Raw genomic sequence first — 18,500 nt, 5'->3', positions numbered from 1 at the left:
GGTCCATCTAGTCTAACCCCTTGCTCAAAGCAGGACCAATCCCCAGACAGATTTTTGCCCCAGATCTCTAAATGGCTCCCTCAAGGATTGAACTCTCAACCCTGGGTTTCGCAGGCCAATGCTCAAACCACTGAGCTATCCCCCACTGAACTTAAAAATGGTGCTTGGATGAGGATAATGGGTACTGTTCCCCTTTAGCAGGAGTACGGTTACTTGTTTTCTGTCATCGGTCACATCTCACATTTCATTGCATATGCGATGACCAAACAGCAGACATGTCAGTTATTCTAGTGCATGTCCACAAACTTTATGGAAAGATGAGATCTTTCCATGAGACACTGAATCATATATTTGTGCACAGTTAGAGGAAAAAATACTTACTTAATATTTGGGTTAAGAAACATTAGTTAAAATCTAACCTGAAAATTCTTTTTCATGTCCTCTTACGTCATTGGCACATGATTCCTCTGCAGATAATTGAGAGCAATTAAAAGCAGAGATTTAATACTTGTGGATATTTATAGATTATTTGATGTAAATTGATTTCCAGAATATCAAGGCAAGTACGGATCATGCCTACGTTTCCAGTGTGTCATTTCTAAGGTTAAGATTTTGTCGCAGATATTCTTGGTAAAGCCATGGACAGGTCACAGGCAATAAACAAAAATTCATGGATGCCCATGACCTGTCCCTAACTTCCACTAAAAATATCCCTGTCAAAATGGATAGGGAGGTGGGTACAGCACCCAAAGCTGCTGGGGCTCTGGGGTCCCCGGCTGCTGCGATTTGTGGGAGCTCCGGGAGCTCCCCCTGCACAGTGGCCAAGCATCTCTAGGGGGGTCCCCAACCGCCCACGCTGGCAAGGAGCTCCAGGGGGTTCCCTCCACCTGCAGCGAGTGTGAGCCTCTGCCACCTGCAGGAGCTGGGCTACTGCGAGATCCCCTCACCCCCCACCGGGAGCTCCGGGGGGTCACCCCGCTGCCTGCTGTGGCTGGGAACTTCAGGGTCTTCCTGCCGCGCTGGGGCAGCTGCTCGGTGGGGGGGTCCCCCACTGCAACTGGGAGCTGCAGGGACGCCCCCACCAGGGCAGGGGCTGCAAGCTGTGAGGGGGCCAACTGGGAGATCCAGCCCCGGGGCAGAAAATGTCACTGAGGTCGCTGGAAGTCACAGATTCCCTGACTTTTGACCTCAGTGACATAATCGTAGCTGTAGTCATTTCCTGTCTACATGATTCAGATGTGGCTCTTATTGAGCTGTTTTCTATAACTTCTTGGCCAGCCAATGCAGTGGGCCAAATCTTACTGGAATACATGTATTAACATTGTTTTCTTACCATTCTGAGTGTAAATGGAGCCATGGAAAAATCTTAACTCAAATTTTAACACATCAAAAATTTCCCATTAATTTTATAGAATTGCAGTGAGTTGTTTAAGTAAATTCATGTGATCGGGTTAGCTGGTCTAATTTTTATCATGTTTTTTGAGGTGTAAGTGAAATATGGTGTTGGTATATCACCAGGCAGTTGACATGAGATTTTAAGTAGCGTTGGGCCTTCTCTCACCTACATTCCAGCAGTGTGAAGTGGTGTTTCACAGATTGAAGAGTATGGTTTATTTATAGCTATTCCATTTTGTGCTACTCACATTCAGGCAGTTTTGAAAGAAAAAAACCCAGATTGCACACGTTTTACCAAAGCAGTCAAATCTTGATCATTAATGTCCAGATTCTGCCCCTCTTACTCATGTTTGAACCTTGCACAAGTAGTTTCAGTGATTTAGAAAAGAATCTGCCCTCAAATGTGGGCTGTAGTTTTTGTATGCCAAGTTATAACGTTAATGCTTTGATCCTGAAGTTTAGATTTTAGGGAGAACTTCTTTTTAGCTACGGTACAGTTTGAGACAGAAAGTTCAGAAATTTTTTTAGATCAGCTGTTGCGACAGAGAACTGGAATCGGCACTCAGGGCTCTATTTTTGTGTCCTCTACTAAGTTGCTACATAACCGTGGGCAAGTCATTCAACTTTTCTATGCCTCCATTCTGAGCAGAGCTGTACAGGGCTTTTTTTTGCTATACTACACATAGGCTAAAGCAGGGGTCCCCAACGCGGCGGTGGAGCATCTAAATGTGCCCATGTCCTGGCCGGCGGTGGAGCATCCGCCGAAATGCCGCCGAATTTCTGCGGCGTTTCGGCGGTGATGCCTCTCAATGACGTCACTTGTCGGTGGCAAGTGACATCATTGAGAGGCGTTGCCGCCAAAACGCTGCAGAAATTCGGTGACGACGCCTCTCGATGACGCCACTTGCCGCCGACAAATAACAGTGTTTTGAAGCCCACTCTTCAAGAATAGTATTTTTAACCCTTTAGTTCTTCTTCTTAATGTTCTTTAGATTAAAATATTGATAGACTAAATATTCTTTCTATAGCACCCTCAGATTCAGAAAAAGTCTCAGTATATCAAATATCTCTGCTGTGATGATGTGAGAACTCTACACCAGTGGATAAATGGCATCCGTATTGCTAAGGTAACTACTCTGAATCATTTTATTCCTCTTCCATTCTTGCAATGTAGTGCTGTTTAATAGTGTTACCTATATATTATCTTACTGAAACAGATGATGTGTCAGTGAGAGGAGAGCGAGAAGACTGACATAAAATTAACTAATCAAGAAGTTAATCAACTATGGGTCAAATGTTACTTGTTTGAAACAATTATCGAGACAATGCATGTTACCTGTTTATAAACTTCCCTATATCTAGCCATTCTGAACTTGAAGCGCCACAAAAGTTGTAAGATAGTTTTCATACATATTTCTTTTTTGAAGTCTGTCAACGGTATAAACGTTTCTTTACCAGAATTCCTGCTTTAGGTGCTTATACAAATTTTTCTGCCCCTTAATCTCTCTTCCTGCTCTCTGATCTCACAGTGAAGTCCCACTAGACATGAGACGTCACTGTTAGTTTTTAGCTGTGCTGACTCATTTTGGGCTAACTCGTAAATGGATTTGAGAAAGGTGGCTATATCAAAAGTAGAGACTTAGTAGATGAGGTAATGATTACTTAGAACCAGCACCTTGGCTCAGTGGATTAAGTAGATGATTTTATTGCACTGGCATGTCATCAGTTAGTTTGACATTTTCTTCTCCAGGATAACCAGGTTGTTTCTAGTTCTCTAAGCAATTAGATAATAAAAGAGAAAAAAGACAATGCGACTGTTCTTAAACAAAATGAAAAACACAACTTCTACTGAAAATAATCCTACTGCCTGAGTTCCTCTGCAGAGAGACTGCTGCTTATCATGTCTGAAAGAAACAGTGGGCAAAAGAAGCTTGGGACATAAATCAACCAGCTGAAACAGGCACAATCCAAACAATTGTTAATTTTATTATTCCTCTCTTTGTTTAGTATGGGAAGCAACTGTATGTGAACTATCAGGAAGCACTGAAGAGGACAGAGTCAGCATATGACTGGACTTCCTTGTCAAGCTCCAGTATCAAGTCAGGATCCAGCTCTTCCAGTTTACCAGGTAACTATAATAGCCTGACCCATAATGGAAATACTGGTAAATACCGTTTGCTTCAGAAACCATTTGAAACCTCCAGAAAAGACTAGTGAATTTGACTAGTTATTTCCACATAGTCCCAGTACTTCTAAGGTGTTGTAATCTCAAAAAGCAATTCATTCTATTCTATTCTTTACTAGTTGTGATTGATATTAATATAATGTCCTTTTCTCATTCACAGCCAAAAAGAGAATTTATCTGAAACTGAGAAAAGGAAACATACTTTCAAATGCCTCATACCTGTCCTCACCAATTTAAAAATTGTGTTTCATGATGAGTGGAGATGTGTATAGTTTTTAAACTGCTTTGGTGGGATAAAATATGTGAAATAAATACATGAAATAGTCTCTACCCAAAGGCAGAAACGCCACAAACCTGTTCACACACAAACTTTTTAAAACATTGGTCCCAGTCCTGTGACAAGCCCATTTTTTAAGACAAATAGCTGTTCAAAAATTAGTTAACAATTTGCACCTCTACCTCATTGTTTACAGCTAATTTACAACGGTATGGAATTGGGTTTGAGCCTGCAATGGGTAGTCAACCATAGTTCTACTGAAAACAATTTATTTGTAGAACTGTTATGCTTTGCATGAACAGGGCATTGCAAAGCTGTCTGCTGAGTCACCAGGACTAAGTTACAACTCTTGTGACTTCATGGCATCCTTGGGCTAGGCAACATGAACAGAAGCTTCTCCAAGGCCTGGGAACAGGATAGTCTTCACATAACACAACTGATAAGCTGCTATCTTCACAAGGTTGCAGGTGTGATTGTCGGGTGCGGGTTGGTTTTTGGTTTTTTTGGTGTCTGTTTGTGAGGGGGTGTTTCAGACCAGCAATTTTCCACTGTGTCTGACCATGAGCTAAGTGTTTTAGTGGAAATAATGTCCTTTGGTGAGATAATGTGTTTTAGCAGGCATGAAATTAACTTGTCACCTCTGTGCCTAGCAAGTGTCATTCATGAAAGTGTCACATTACAAACTCATTGACTTACTTTGATAAAAATGAACTTTTTCCTGTGTTTCATATTTTTTAAACAGAGTCTCAGTCAAATCACTCTAATCAATCTGACAGTGGAGTTTCTGACACCCAACCAACTGGCCATGTCCGTTCCCAAAGTATTGTCAGCTCTATCTTCTCTGAGGCCTGGAAGCGAGGCACTCAGCTGGAAGAATCCAGCAAGGTAACAAGAAGACTTTAGCATGAGAACCAACACCCCCACAAAATGTACGAAACAGAGTGACATCTTTTCTCATCTGTATCTTTACTGGGATTCTCTTCTCTTTTTACTCCACCTTTTCAACATACTGCATTATAATTTTTTTCAGATGTAGCTTTCTCCAGGGTAATGAGTCACCTCTTGAGCCTCCTGTCAGGTTTTATACATTCTCATAGAAACTTGACGGGTTTTGTAGTAATTTCCCAATTATTAGGTGTAAGACAGTCATTAGGGTGACCAGACAGCAAGTGTGAAAAATTGGGACAGGAGGTGGGCGGTAATAGGAGCCTATATAAGAAAAAGCCCCAAATATTGGGACTGTCCCTATAAAATTGGGACAGCTGGTCACTCTTAACAGCCATGGCTTAAAAATTCTACTGCATAGTGTTTAAAAAAAGGCCAAGCAAAAACATTAACTGCCAAAAAGATGAATGAAATGCTTTCAGGAAGATCTCTTTACTTAAGAGACGAGTCATGTCCTTCCATTGTGAGGCTGTGAACAACTAAGAGGTGGAGCTAGGAGCAGACGCACGCATGAGCCTGTATTGAAATCTGCTCCAGCGGTATTCCCCTAGGTGCTTTTATTTGGGTTCCATGAAAATTGAAGTAGCAAGTTTTAATATGCTGTAGACAAAATATGAAACAGAAGTAGTAATTGGGTAGTGAGAGGAGAGCAGATGTCTCGTGGTGTTGGTAATTGGATATAAAGGATTTCAGCTCTTGACTGCTCTGGGTTAGTAATAACCAAAAGTTTTACACCTCCATTGTGAAATAAGTAATTAATGCAATTCCTCGTGAACAACAGAACACTACAAAAATTGCAACTATGAATGACTTTGTTGGCAGTCTTGGCATAGATGCCCAGGCGCTGAACAGGCACAGAATCTGAATTAACAGTGTCAGGTCAGAGTTGAGGTACATTGGCAGGACAATGTGAGAGATGCTTAGGACTACTTCCTTCACTGCTGTCAGTCTTGCATCTGTTACAGACGCTGAATTCATTTGACAAAAGACGTTTTTTAAATTGGAACATGTATTAAAGAAAAAGCATACAGATCTCACTTTGTCCTCCAGTGGTGATGTGAGGTTGTGGAATATATAACTACATGAAGAAAATAAGTTGATGCAAATTCAAATATGGAGAAGTTAAGTAACATACAAGTTATAGTTCTCTAAGCAATGTTAACTCATCTACCCTGCACATACCTTTTACGTTTTCATAATTTGCCGGCGCATCTAGAGTTTTTGATGGGGAGGGTTGTTGTTTGTATAAATCTCATCATTCAGTACTGAGTCTAGTAGTAACAAATTCTGCATAGTGTGGACCAACTTTTAAAAGTGCACAAGAGCTGATCACTTGTGTGCCGTGTACCAGTCCATGCTCGTGATCCTGACATGCATAATCTAATCAGGTGTTGGGCATGTGCAAAAGTGCATTTGCCCTTGAAAATTTGAATTGGTACAGCAATGTGGGTGAGGTAATGTTGCTATGAGAACTGTAACTTTTCATTTCCTGATTTTTTTTAATTTTTTTTTAAACCTGAAAAATCTTCCTACTGCACTAAAGTTTTTTGCATTTAATTTTCTTGGAGCACAGTGGACTTGTGACGCTGTATTTTACAACTCCATAGTGCCACTAGCAATTGCTCAACTCAAAACCTAAGAGAATTTGTACTATATCTGATTAAAGCAATTTTTAAAACACATTTTTTCAGACTGTTCCTTATTGAGGGCTATCCATGTACAAAGACTGAAGTTTTATAATTCCGCAATTGAAGTTACTTGTCTGCAACAAAAAGTGGAACAACTTTTTTTTCAAACAAGAAAAATTGTATTTCCCCCACACTTGTCCAGCACAGGTGAATGGATTTGCCCTAAAAATTTCCAGAGTTCACCTTTGCACTTATGCAAAGTATGTGATGTTTTATCTCAAAAGTACATTTTTTGAAAAGTTAAGTGTAAGAGGTTACAACTGAAGGATTGATATACAAACTGTAGTAGCTGCTCTCTTCTGCAACAACCACTACTGCCTATAGTACCTAATTTTGGTCCTGCCTGGGTCTCTGAATGGGTCTCAGTAAGACCAGAGCTCCAAGAATTAAGGAAATAATAAGAATTAAGATATATTGGAGATAGGGAGGGGGGAGGAAGAATATTGTCACTGAAATGTTGATGCTGTGATGAGGCAGTTACAATCACAGTGAGACATTCCTGGTACAGGCAGTTCATTGACTGGCTAGACTCCAGCAGTGCCAGAGTGTTTATCATAGTGTCCACACAATATGTTTGCAGGTTTTAAAGGAAACCAAGCAAGATGAAAAGTTTCAGAATGGAGGCTTGGCTTGACAGTCGAGTTGTAGCCCAGAGTCGGATCATTATGGGACTTGTGCTTGGCCTCTCATTCCTAGGTCATCAGTCCTCTACTGGGAGAAGGTCTTTCATTGTTTGGTTATCTTTCAGTCAGACAAAACACTGAGGAGCCTTAGAGGGAATCTGGCCATTGAGCAGAAGGAGAACATAATGCAAGTTTGAGATTGTGAATAGTAAAGCGATAGGGTATAGTGAGAATCCTTTAGGTCAAAAAAGGTCTTGGAGGGCCCCCAGAAAAGGAAACATTAATAAAGGCATTAACACACTGTATGGAGCAAGGGGAGCTGCTGTTGTGTATTTTGTCAGTGTGCTGTGTGATCCCAGATCCACGCATATAGAGTAATTCTGCATACCAAAAAATGCTTTAACAATAGTGTAGCTATTGCGTATACAAACTGTAGTAGCTGCTCTCTCCTTATAAATAGCATTGGTGTAGTTTCTAAATATTCCTAAAGATACACCTCACCATTGTGAATTAACAACTGCAAATATAAGCTAGTTTTAACTGCCTCAGAGAAGAGAGAAAAAAAATGAAACAGAATTAATTATCTTCTAGGCCTTTATAAAGCAAATTTCACTGAACACACTTTCGTAATTTGTTACAAATCATTGTGCATATTTTTAAAAGTTCAGAGACATTGTTCTTTGTCCTTTCCTCAATATTCCATGTGTTTATTGCTTTGTGTAAAAATCACCCTCCTAGATGCCAGGCAAAATTCTTCATGCTTAATTGTATCTAAAATTTTAAAAGCATGTTAAAAAACCATATGGTAATCTAATTGCTTATAAAAAGATTGCTCTTTGACAGTACAGTTGGAGCAAATGAATGATTCTGTATTTCTGAATAATTAGACTTGTATATCTGCCAAATAATATTTTATTAACTAGTTCAGGTCAGTACAGTAAAGGATGCCAAATACAGTGGTTTTTAGGTTGATCTTTTTATTTACTTAGTTTACGAGCAGCTCTCCAATTTAAATACAGCCAGGATGGCAATACAAAAGAAGAGCCAAAATGAGAGTTCAGAATGTGGTTTTTAAATGACAAGACAAAGTGGGTCACAGAACACCCTCGCATAGTCTTCAATTCCCAATCTTCGCAAACTCTGCCATGCGCTGATGCGTGCTTGTTACGCTTCGGTCACCCTCTTTGTATTTGATGCTCCTTGTGTTTCTCCTGTTGCCTCACTGTCTCAGGTGTCAAACGTGAAGCCCAGCACAGCTAAGGTCTGCGTACCCGGCATGCCTTATACAGGGCAGAATTAAGGTCAGGGGCTGTTTTGAAAGCACATTAACCTGAGTGACATTACCAGAATCTTGCAGACTAACCCTTTTAAGAAATCTTAATCTTTCTTTTGAACCTGCTGAATTGCTCCAGGGTTTTGTCCAGTTCCTTGCCTTACTAGCTTAATTTGACAAATAAAGGTACATGCCATGTTCATTATAAGTTATTCTGTTTCAGTCTTATCTATTTCATTATAAGTTAATATTTCAGTTTTCTCCCAGTCAAATGAAGAGTTGATATAGTACTATCCATGTATTGACCCTTATAACAAACTGATATGCAAACCCTTTCATATAAGTTAGCTAGTCATAGATAATATATAGTGGCACTGACAAAATGTGTCAAAATGTTTAATAACTGTGGATGTCCATTCTAGTAAGCTGTTTTTGGCATCAATTACGAAGTAGGCTTTCTATTACAATCATCGTGAAACTCACCGCTTGGCTCAAAGGGGGACCGTATTATAAGGAGGATGTGGTGTTGACAGACCTTAGGAGCAAATATAATTATGTTCTTTAATCTTTAACAGAAATTTAGATTTACAATTTTAAAAACTTTAACCCTAATGTTACTGAATAAAACCAAATGAATTGGCTGGACTGTAGAATGCAGTATTCCTTCCTCTCTCAACCCATTTCTTTTCATCCCTTCTCTCTCTCTCTCTCTGTTACATTCAGTTGCATGTCTAGCTCTTCTTTACCAATACAATTTTTGTGTATCAATTTTTTAATTATTTTATACAGAATGTTTGAGGATTTTTCCATAAAATTCCCCTTTTTCTCACTGCATTGTTGAACTTCAGTGCATGTTGGATGAAAATGCCTCGATGTACCAGCATGTGGAGCTTGTTCCTATAGTGTCCTGCACACTTCTCAGAATATTTTCAGGCTTCCATGTATCAAAACATTAGCAGCATATTGCCATCACCACAGCTAGCATAAAAGAATAGCATTTCCTGATGCGGGTCGAGATCATGGAGAGACAGGTGCTGTTGCAGGCCTAGCATCAGCCTGGTCCAAATTCAGTCTTACAGACCTGACGGCCACCTGCCATGTCTCTTACTCTGTGTGGCTTCCTCTCTGAGGGCTCTCTGCAAGGGGATCTCCCTGGGTACATCCCTCATACCCCGGGTCAGCAACCTTTCAGAAGCAGTGTGCCGAGTCTTCATTTATTCACTCTAATTTAAGGTTTCGCGTGCCAGTAATACATTTTAACGTTTTTAGAAGGTCTCTTTCTATAAGTCTATAATATAGAACTAAACTATTGTTGTATGTAAAGTAAATAAGGTTTTTAAAATGTTTAAGAAGCTTCATTTAAAATTAAATTAAAATGCAGAGCCCCCTGGACCAGTGGCCAGGACCCAGGCAGTGTGAGTGCCACTGAAAATCAGCTCGCGTGCCGCCTTCGGCACACGTGCCATAGGCTGCCTACCTCTGCCTTACACCCATCTGGAATCCCATGAACATTACTGGGATTCTGCATGGGCACACAGGTCTGCCCCCAGGAATCTTCGCTGCGTCGTGCCTCACTTTTGTATGTGCTCGACACCCAAACACAATGAACCTGCTGCCCTCTGGAACTGCTATCTGATCAGAAAACTTCAGCTACAGTCCATCTCCTCCTATTGTTCAGGCATATAGTTGAGTAAATCTAGCACTCCGTCCTTGTGAGACCCATCTCCACCCCACCCCCTCCATGAGCGCATTCTAGTTCCTCCATCTTGTCCGTGTTCAGAATTTCCTTCTGCTGCATCGTTGTGTTTACGTTTCCTGCATGCTGTAGTCTGCATCTTACTTTTTCAATGACAAACACATTTAGGACTTGCCTTTATACCCTCTCTTAATCTCTCTTTCTCTCTTTTTTTTAACTCCCCGTCTTTTAGGCCAAAATGGAGTCTGTGAGCCGACCCTTCACTTCGCTTGCACCTGCCATGTCCCCACAAATTAAAGTGGCTACCCCATACACAGCTTCTCAGCCATCGCCTCCCCTTCCACCACCCCCACCGCCACCACCCCCACCGCCTCCACCCCCTCCTCCGCCACCACCTCCACCTCTTCCCAGCCAGTCTACGCCTTCGACCGGCTCAGCGGCCCCCCTGTTTGTCAAGTACAGCACGATCACGAGGCTGCAGAATGCCGCCCAGCATGCTGGGCCTCTCTTTAAACCTCCCCCCGTCACCCAGCAAATGCCACCTCCCCCAGTGCTGGGAAAGCTGCCCATGCTGGTGGCTCCCCCTCCTCCCCCACCTCCTCCTCCACCTACCCCCGGATCAGCTATGGCACAGCTGAAACCAGCCCCCTGCACCCCATCAGTGCCACCGTTCACCCCACCACCACCCCCTCTCAAAATCCATCAGGTTCCACAGAACGTTACTCCAGCAGCTGCATCATCACCACCCCCTCTCCCTCCCCCTGTGCCTGCAGCGCCTCCCCCTCCAGCCCCTCCTAAACCCCTCCTACCTGTCCCCACGCAGGCAAGTGCAAAGGCAGCATCGCCCATCGTGACCCACATCCCGCCACCCGGGCCCATTCCCCCTCCTCCTGCAATAAAAAAGCAGCCAAATTTCACAGCTTCCCAAGTTCCTCCTCCAGCACCTGTTCCTCCAGGGCCTACTCCCCCACCCACCTTACCAAAACAGCAGAGTTTCTCTGTTAAACCTCCCCCATCCCCTCAGTCTCCTGTGCCATCTGTTGTGAAGCAGATAGCCAGTCAGTTTCCACCTCCCCCAACCCCTCCAGCCACAGAGCCTCAGCCTTTAAAGCCTGTCCCAGTAAGTGGGGCGCCACAGTCTCCCCCAGCAGTGAAAGCAAAGCCCAAGTGGCAGCCCACTTCTGCTCCATCTCCTGATTTTCCTCCTCCTCCACCTGAGAGCAGCTTAGTGTTTCCTCCCCCACCTTCCCCAGCTCCCCCTGCAGCTTCTCCCACCCTGGACAAGGCGGGATCTCCAGTCAAAAAGGCCAGCAAGACCTCAAGTCCTGGAGGGAAGAAACCACCTCCAACACCTCAACGAAACTCCAGCATCAAATCCAGCAGCTCTGCTGAGTACCATGAATCTAAGAGACCTTCGGTGGACAGCCTTGTCAGCAAATTTGCACATCCACCAGAGCCTTCAGGATCTCCTTCCAAGGAACCTCCACCTCCTCCTGCAGCTCCTCCAAAGCCAGGAAAGCTAAATCTTTCTGGGGTGAATCTGCCTATAGTTCTTCAGCAAGGAGGTATTTCAGCAAAGGTACCTGCAGTAGGAGTGTCTGGGAAGGATCCCATGGTAGAATTTCCTTCTCCTCCATCCGATTCAGACTTTCCGCCACCTCCACCAGAAATAGATCTGCCTTTACCACCAGTAGAGATCCCATCTGTGTTTTCAGGTAGCACCTCTCCAAAAGTTGCTGTTGTTAATCCTCAGCCTCAGCCCTGGTCTAAATCATCAGTGAAAAAAGCCCCTCCGCCCACACGTCCCAAGCGGAATGACAGCACCCGGCTTACGCAGGCAGAAATCATGGAATCACAGGGGCCAGTCAGTCCACAAGTGCCCACCTCGCCCAAGTCCAGCCTTAGTGTTCAGCCTGGCTTCCTGGCAGACCTAAACAGGACTCTGCAGCGGAAGTCCATCACTCGGCATGGCTCCCTCTCTTCTTCCCGTGTGTCCAGAACAGAGCCGACTGCCACGATGGATGACATGGCATTGCCTCCACCCCCACCGGAACTGCTTGCGGACCAGCAAAAGACTGGCAGCTATGGAGGCAGTCATATATCAGGCTATGCAACGTTGCGGAGGGGGCCACCGCCTGCTCCCCCCAAAAGGGATCAGAACACCAAGCTGTCTAGGGACTGGTAATCATTAGGTGAACTATATTTTGCGTGACTTTCAGTCAATTCTACAATCAGCAAATCTGTACTTTGTGTGTAGAGAGAGAACATGTGACTTGTGCGATAACATGATCAAGACGTGGTCTCCCACTGTCACTAAGGGTAACTGTATGCATTCCCTTTCAGAACTAGTCCAAAAAGTTTGAGGGTTTGGGTTTCACTATTTCAAGGGTGTGGAGGGGCATTGTCCTCTCCTTTGCAATTTCTTTTATCCTTCATGTGGATTGGACCAAAAACCTTTCTTACTTTTTTCTGCATTTAAGAAAAAAAAGAAATTTTTGTAGCGTCTGTCCATGTGAGATATGTTTGTGCATGTATTATAAATGTAGCTATATTACGTCGCAGTTATAGAAGATAACCAGAATGTTTTTGTATATCTGTATTTATTGTTTCAGTCCACTGACGTATCTATTACTCGGAATTGGACTCTAACCAGTCAAACCTTTACATGAAGATGAAGATGTAAGGGGCACTTTAAATCAGAAAAGCATCTTTTGGCAGTTTGTGACGGGTAAATGGTACAGAACTGAAGCATTCTGTCAGTATCTGTACATTTTCAATTGATTGAAAATACAGACACAACATACCAAAACATTCTGATCATAATACTACTGAAAATAAATACATTTTGAGGGGGGAAAAAAAAGTTATATATATTGGGCTGGAGTGAAATATATTTATACTATAAAGAGCCTCCCCCTCCAAATAGTTGAAAACCACTCACAGCTCCAGGTTCCTTGTCCATACAGTAAGTGGGATACATATATATTATTTCAATCCAGTACGCATTCTAATGTGGTAAGAAGCCTGGTAGCCACAATTCCTTCCTTTGACACATTGGGAGGCTTAACAATCTGTCATGTGATACATCATCAGTACATGTGTACATCTTATTGAAAATACAGGTATGTGTCTGTATTCAGTAATACTCTCTGCCACATGCACACACCATATATAGATGCTCACCTTATCTGTGCCTGAAGAGATGAATTATCTTTACAAAAAATGGCTGAGAACCCTTGAGAAAGCATTGTGTATAATTCGCCAGCTGTGAGCTAGAAGCTTTCATTTGGAGAGGGAGGGATGGGAGTGGTAATTTCAGTCCACAAATAGCTAGGAACCTGTTTTTTTTGACCTTTTGAGACGGCAACGAATGCATAAGCCTATTAATTAACAAATTGCACTTCTGGCAGTCATGGAAGATGACTGAAAAAATATATAATTTGGGAACTGATAAAATCTGTTAGGAATCCAGTTACATCATCAGGGGCCTTATTAGGTGGAAATAGAATACTTTATTTGATTTGTTATTTATTTATTGCTGATTACAACCATAAGATCAGAATAATAGAATCCTTTTTCTTGTAATCTGCTAGTTTTTGATTGTGCAGTCTTACCTGGGTATCGGACATTGTGATATGGTAGTATAGTTCGTATAAGCGATCTTGCATCTCGTGCATGTGCAGTACAGTGTACGTTGTAAAATAACTCAATATTAGCACTGTACCTTAACATGTTCATTTGTGTGAATTTCCCTGATCACTAAAGGGACACTATCAAGATTGGGGTGGTCAGATTTTTACCATTTTTTTCCTTCAAAAATAAATTCTAAATGCTCTTATTTTTTTCTAAAACAAGAAACCAAGAAAGCAGTCCAGAAATCACAAGCAATGCTGCAATAGATCATGTGCGTCGATAAAGTAGAAACTAATATTTGGTAAGAGAGAATATTTGCCATTTGGGCTTGTCAATGTGAGAAGCATCGTTACAGCATTCCCCCTTTTTAAAAGTATAATAATCCACATGAGGGAATGAGTGTTTGATTAGGAAAGAAGCTGTCACAAACCATCTGTACTTGTATAGTTCTATATAAGTGCATTGTGAAAAGAGAAAATGCGTGGTGCTGTCTCTGCTGACCTGTTTCATATGATTTTGAATCTGCTTCAGCACCTCCAGGAAATGGTTGTAATATTTTAGAGTAGTTTATTTGAGCAATAAGAGTATACCATTGTGTGCATTTTTAAAGCACTGCTGTGGAAAGGCACTTTTTTGTATCTTTCAAACTGTTCACAAGTTTTATTTCTACTATTTTTGTGCTTATAAAGTGTCCTTAAAAGCATTGGCATTGTTGATTTTAAGCATGCTCAGTTAGCTGATTAGTGTCTTATTGACAAGATTGTTGAACTATGCTACAATTAATGGGTGCTGTAATTTTCTACATTCTTCCTTCTGCTGCTTGTACTGTATGCTGGCCCTCGATCTCGCAACTTCCAGTGGAGTTAAAGGTTCACAGATAGGAATTCTAGCCTCATCATTTTTATTGATAAGTTTACCTACTGATCACCTCCAGTGTGCACCCATGTTCTCTGGGAGCTAAATCAGTTAGTTAATTCTTTTATCTTCATCCTCCCCTACCCTCCAATAACTCCACTGGCGCGCGTCAGCCCTATCGTTCTTTCTTTTATTCATTTGATGTAGGTGCCTCTGGGATCTGCACTTGTTCCTAATTATGGCAGAGGAATGTCTTAAATGCAATTTCTTCAAAGGCAGATGAGAATTGTTCTCGGTTTCCTATGATCAAGTTCATTTGTCTAATACTTGTTTCCCATGGGACCATGAACCTGTGCTAGCTAATGCAGGCCACTGAACAGTTTGCTGGAAGTCAGAAAACCAAACTCCATATTTGCAGCAAAAAGAGTGAGTGTCATCCAGGGAACAGGAATTAATCTTTTTGTTATTTGTTAGCTTTGGGCAATCCAACAGCCTTTTGTGTCTTTGAAGAAATGTTAATGCCGTGAATTTCCACCGTTCCCATGTATTTTATTTCTGTACCTGCATGCGTTTTATATAAACCAAAAGATGCAGTGCTCTTTTAGAATAGTGTCATTGCAGGGGTTTTCTGAAGCTTCTCCTTGAGTTCTGGTTTTCCCACCCCTTATTTTTCAGCATTTGTGTTCTTGGCAAAACTCTATTTCAAGGTGCTGTAGTCTTTGCTAGTGTCTGTCCCCAGTCCAGTGTTGGTACAAGCTAAGTAGTAAAAACTGGCTGCAGCGCTCTCAACGAAGCGTATTGAAACTAGACCACAGGTTGGCAAAAATTAAATTACCTGGTTGCCATTGCAAACCTTGAGAATCCTGATGGCAACTTGCTTTTCCAACTTATTGGCTGTTCTGTTCTAGTGTTTAAATATATTGCCTTGTTTGCAAGTAATTTTCTTCCTGCTCATTGATTTGGAAATTGCCTCATTTCTTCCCTCTCTTTTAACCCCTTTGCTTCCTCTCTCTCTCTCTCTCATAGCGAGAAAGTAGTTTCTGCAAAGAATATTGACCATAAATTGGCCATAATTTGGATTTAGTCAGCATAGCACCTTGGAGCTGACCAGCCATACTTTAGACAAATGGAGCAGATGATTTAATCCCACATTATTAACAAAATACAGGTGTAGTTTAAATTACTTTTAAACCGATATTTGCCACTTGCTAGGACCTCCACTCAGAGTGCTTTTTCTCTTGCGAGAGCAGCTGATCCCAGAGCTGCATTCCTTAGCCCGTTGTGATGTTCTCTATACCTATTTTCCCATCTGGAAAATGGGGATAATGCCTATCTACCTCACTGGGGTGTTTTGGGGACTAATTAATGTTTGAATATGTAAAACAGTATTTTCACAAGTCTTGTAGGAGAAACACAAGCCCTATGATAGATCCTAGTATGAAAGCACAAGAGAAAATGACATCCATGTAAGAAAATGTGACTATTCTAGTCAGCCTGTGTACGTTGTTAATGATTTAGAATCTGAAGCTTTTTTTATTTAAAAAACATTTTTTCACCTTTAATCAAGAAACATTGATGGGTCTGCAAGGTGCTTGGAGTTGCAGCTGCCTGAGGGACTAGAATTGACGTGAGAATGAAAGGAGTGTGTTTTTCAGAGTGCTTTGCTAAACCTAAGCCAGCCAAGACAGGACAGGGGTGCTTTCAATACAGCAAGGCCGGGCAGTGATGCTTTAGGTTAGTTGACTGATGCTCCTACTGTATGTCAGTACTGAGAAATACAAAATAGGCAGGAAGAAATCGCTGAGTGAAGGAGGTAGAGTGACATGAATATATAACACAGTGACAGGCCACTAGATTTCTCTTACGTTTGGGACAAGGTGGAACTTCGGAGGCGTCAGAATAAGTACAGTGAGAATTGATGAGGTGAGAGAGTAAGTGGGGGAAAGAGAAGAGAGGACTAGGGAACAGCTCCTTAAAATGAGAAATAGGAGGAACTGGAGCCAGGTTTGGTTATCCCTTCTAATGTTGTCCAAGCAAGTAGCAACCACGAGTTGCTAAGTGCCACAGCCTAGCAGAAGGGGGCAGAATTCATTCAGTCCAAACATCTTCAGTCAGAACGTAAAAAGCAAAGCCAAGTGTGTACTGAAACAGAAACCGTGGAGGACCAGAACCAGGGAGCCCCTTCAGGGTAAATTACGATGACTCCAAAACACAGAGTTGGCCCATCCCAGTGCTCACCTGGGAGAAAGTTATCCTGGTGCTGCTTCTCCTTGGTAGCACCTGTGGCCATCCAGCTAAAGGGGCATTTCTGCCTCTGCTTCAATTGCAGCAGGAGCCATAGTTAGTCCTGGGGTATATTTTGCTGGGACTCAGTTACTTTAGAAAGACAGACCAGGCTTAATTTCATAGACTGTCAATTAACTACAAAAAGTGCTTTTAACGTGTAGTTGTTCACCTCTGAATAAAGATCCTAACAGTTATTGTGGGTGTGATTGAAATGCAGGTGTTTTAAAATAGCTTAGTGTGGAAGTGCACACTTTCCAGGATGAGTTTACATGTAAATTGGAGGAATAGCTGACGTGATTTGCTGATGTCCTCTAGCAAGATGCCCTTTACCATGAAAGTGGAGAGCATTGATCATCCAGACACAAGCGCTGTGTCCTTGGTAATGCTTTGCTTGTAAAACACTGTTGTTTTGCCACAGATGGACATTTGAGCTCTGAATGTAGCAAATATGTCACTTACTGCACTGAGTATGTGCAGGTCTGCAAAGCTAGAGAGCACCTCCATAATGGGGGGAGGGATAGCACCTCCATAATGGGGGGAGGGATAGCTCAGTGGTTTGAGCATTGGCCTGCTAAACCCAGGGTTGTGAGTTCAATCCTTGAGGGGGCCATTTAGGGATTTGGGGATTGGTCCTGCTGTGAGCAGGAGGTTGGACTAGATGATCTCCTGAGGTCCCTTCTAACCCTAATAATCTCTGATTCTATGAATGTGCCCAGAGAGAACAATCACTGTTTGTAGTGCAGCGCAGAAAAAAGCAGACTGTCCCCTAGGTTCAGAACAGAGAAAGAGGAATCTAAACAATTCTCAGCCAAGTATAGTTTTGAAATTGCTTTAGTGTCTAGTACTTGGATGTTTTGTATTGCACAGTAAGAAGCTATTTTCATCTTTTTACCTCAGTGCCCAGGGGTTAAATTAAATCCAAGAACAGTCAGCTTCAGTCTGGGTTGAAACTATTTTCTTCCATCAGAAGAGAAGTGAAAGTGCAGGTTCAGCACTAGAAGGAAAAAATGATTTTTCCACTTGTTACAGAAAACTGTGAAGAGCCCTATTACGTTAGCGGGTGACAAGATGAAATTGTTTTTCATGCAGCTGAAGCGGACGCAATCTTGTTAGGTTTTTTTTTATGCAGCCCTAACATACAGGAATCTAAATGACTATTGCGTGATACAACCACTCCATCCAGAATAACTCCACTGGAAACCAATGCCGTTGCTCTGGATTTGCAGTGGGGTGACTCAGAACAGAATGTTTTGTATTTGTCGGCTCTTGTTCAGACAGACATTAATTCAGGGAAGTCTTAGGGCCCGTGCTATACAGGAGGTCCGACTAGCTGATTACCATGGTATGTTCCGTGGTAGATGAGTATCAGCTTTTATAGAGCGGAGGTCCGTTGGTCCTTGATGGAGCAAAACTCCCATTTGAGCTGGAGTTCTGCATGAAATTGGCCATAATATGTTCCAGTCTATCTGTTAGCGCTACTGAAAATTAAATCCAAGAACACTTGTTTATAAATTTGCACCGGGGTTGTTGCAACTCACTCTCTACATCTTTTTTGCAACTTCACAAATGTCCAGCATGCAGGTTTTCCTTTTCCATAAAACTAAATTTGCTGAAATCTCAACTATTCAAAGGTTTGATACCATG

The 18,500-nt window shown here is 42.1% G+C and overlaps 1 protein-coding gene across 5 annotated transcripts in view; it reads left to right on the top strand.

Annotated features, from left to right (window-relative positions):
• RAPH1 (Ras association (RalGDS/AF-6) and pleckstrin homology domains 1) overlaps positions 1-18,500 on the top strand; it is a 178,310-nt gene that overhangs the window by 144,964 nt on the left and 14,846 nt on the right. For 3 of the 5 annotated variants that reach the window (XM_045032877.1, XM_045032876.1, XM_045032875.1), the window contains 4 exons: positions 2,424-2,522; positions 3,403-3,523; positions 4,600-4,742; positions 10,315-17,365. In XM_045032877.1, coding sequence (XP_044888812.1) covers positions 2,424-2,522; positions 3,403-3,523; positions 4,600-4,742; positions 10,315-12,267 — 2,316 coding nt within the window. In that variant the 3' untranslated portion in view covers positions 12,268-17,365. Of the gene's footprint in view, positions 1-2,423; positions 2,523-3,402; positions 3,524-4,599; positions 4,787-10,314; positions 17,366-18,500 lie in introns of those variants that run through there. The other 2 variants (XM_045032880.1, XM_045032878.1) reach the window with 2 other exon arrangements.

The sequence above is a fragment of the Mauremys mutica genome, chromosome 10 (genome assembly GCF_020497125.1).
Source record: "Mauremys mutica isolate MM-2020 ecotype Southern chromosome 10, ASM2049712v1, whole genome shotgun sequence".
NCBI classification, from domain to species: Eukaryota; Metazoa; Chordata; order Testudines; family Geoemydidae; genus Mauremys; species Mauremys mutica.
The sequence above is the reverse complement of the archived record's forward strand: the minus strand, read 5'-3'. Positions and strand labels throughout refer to the sequence as shown.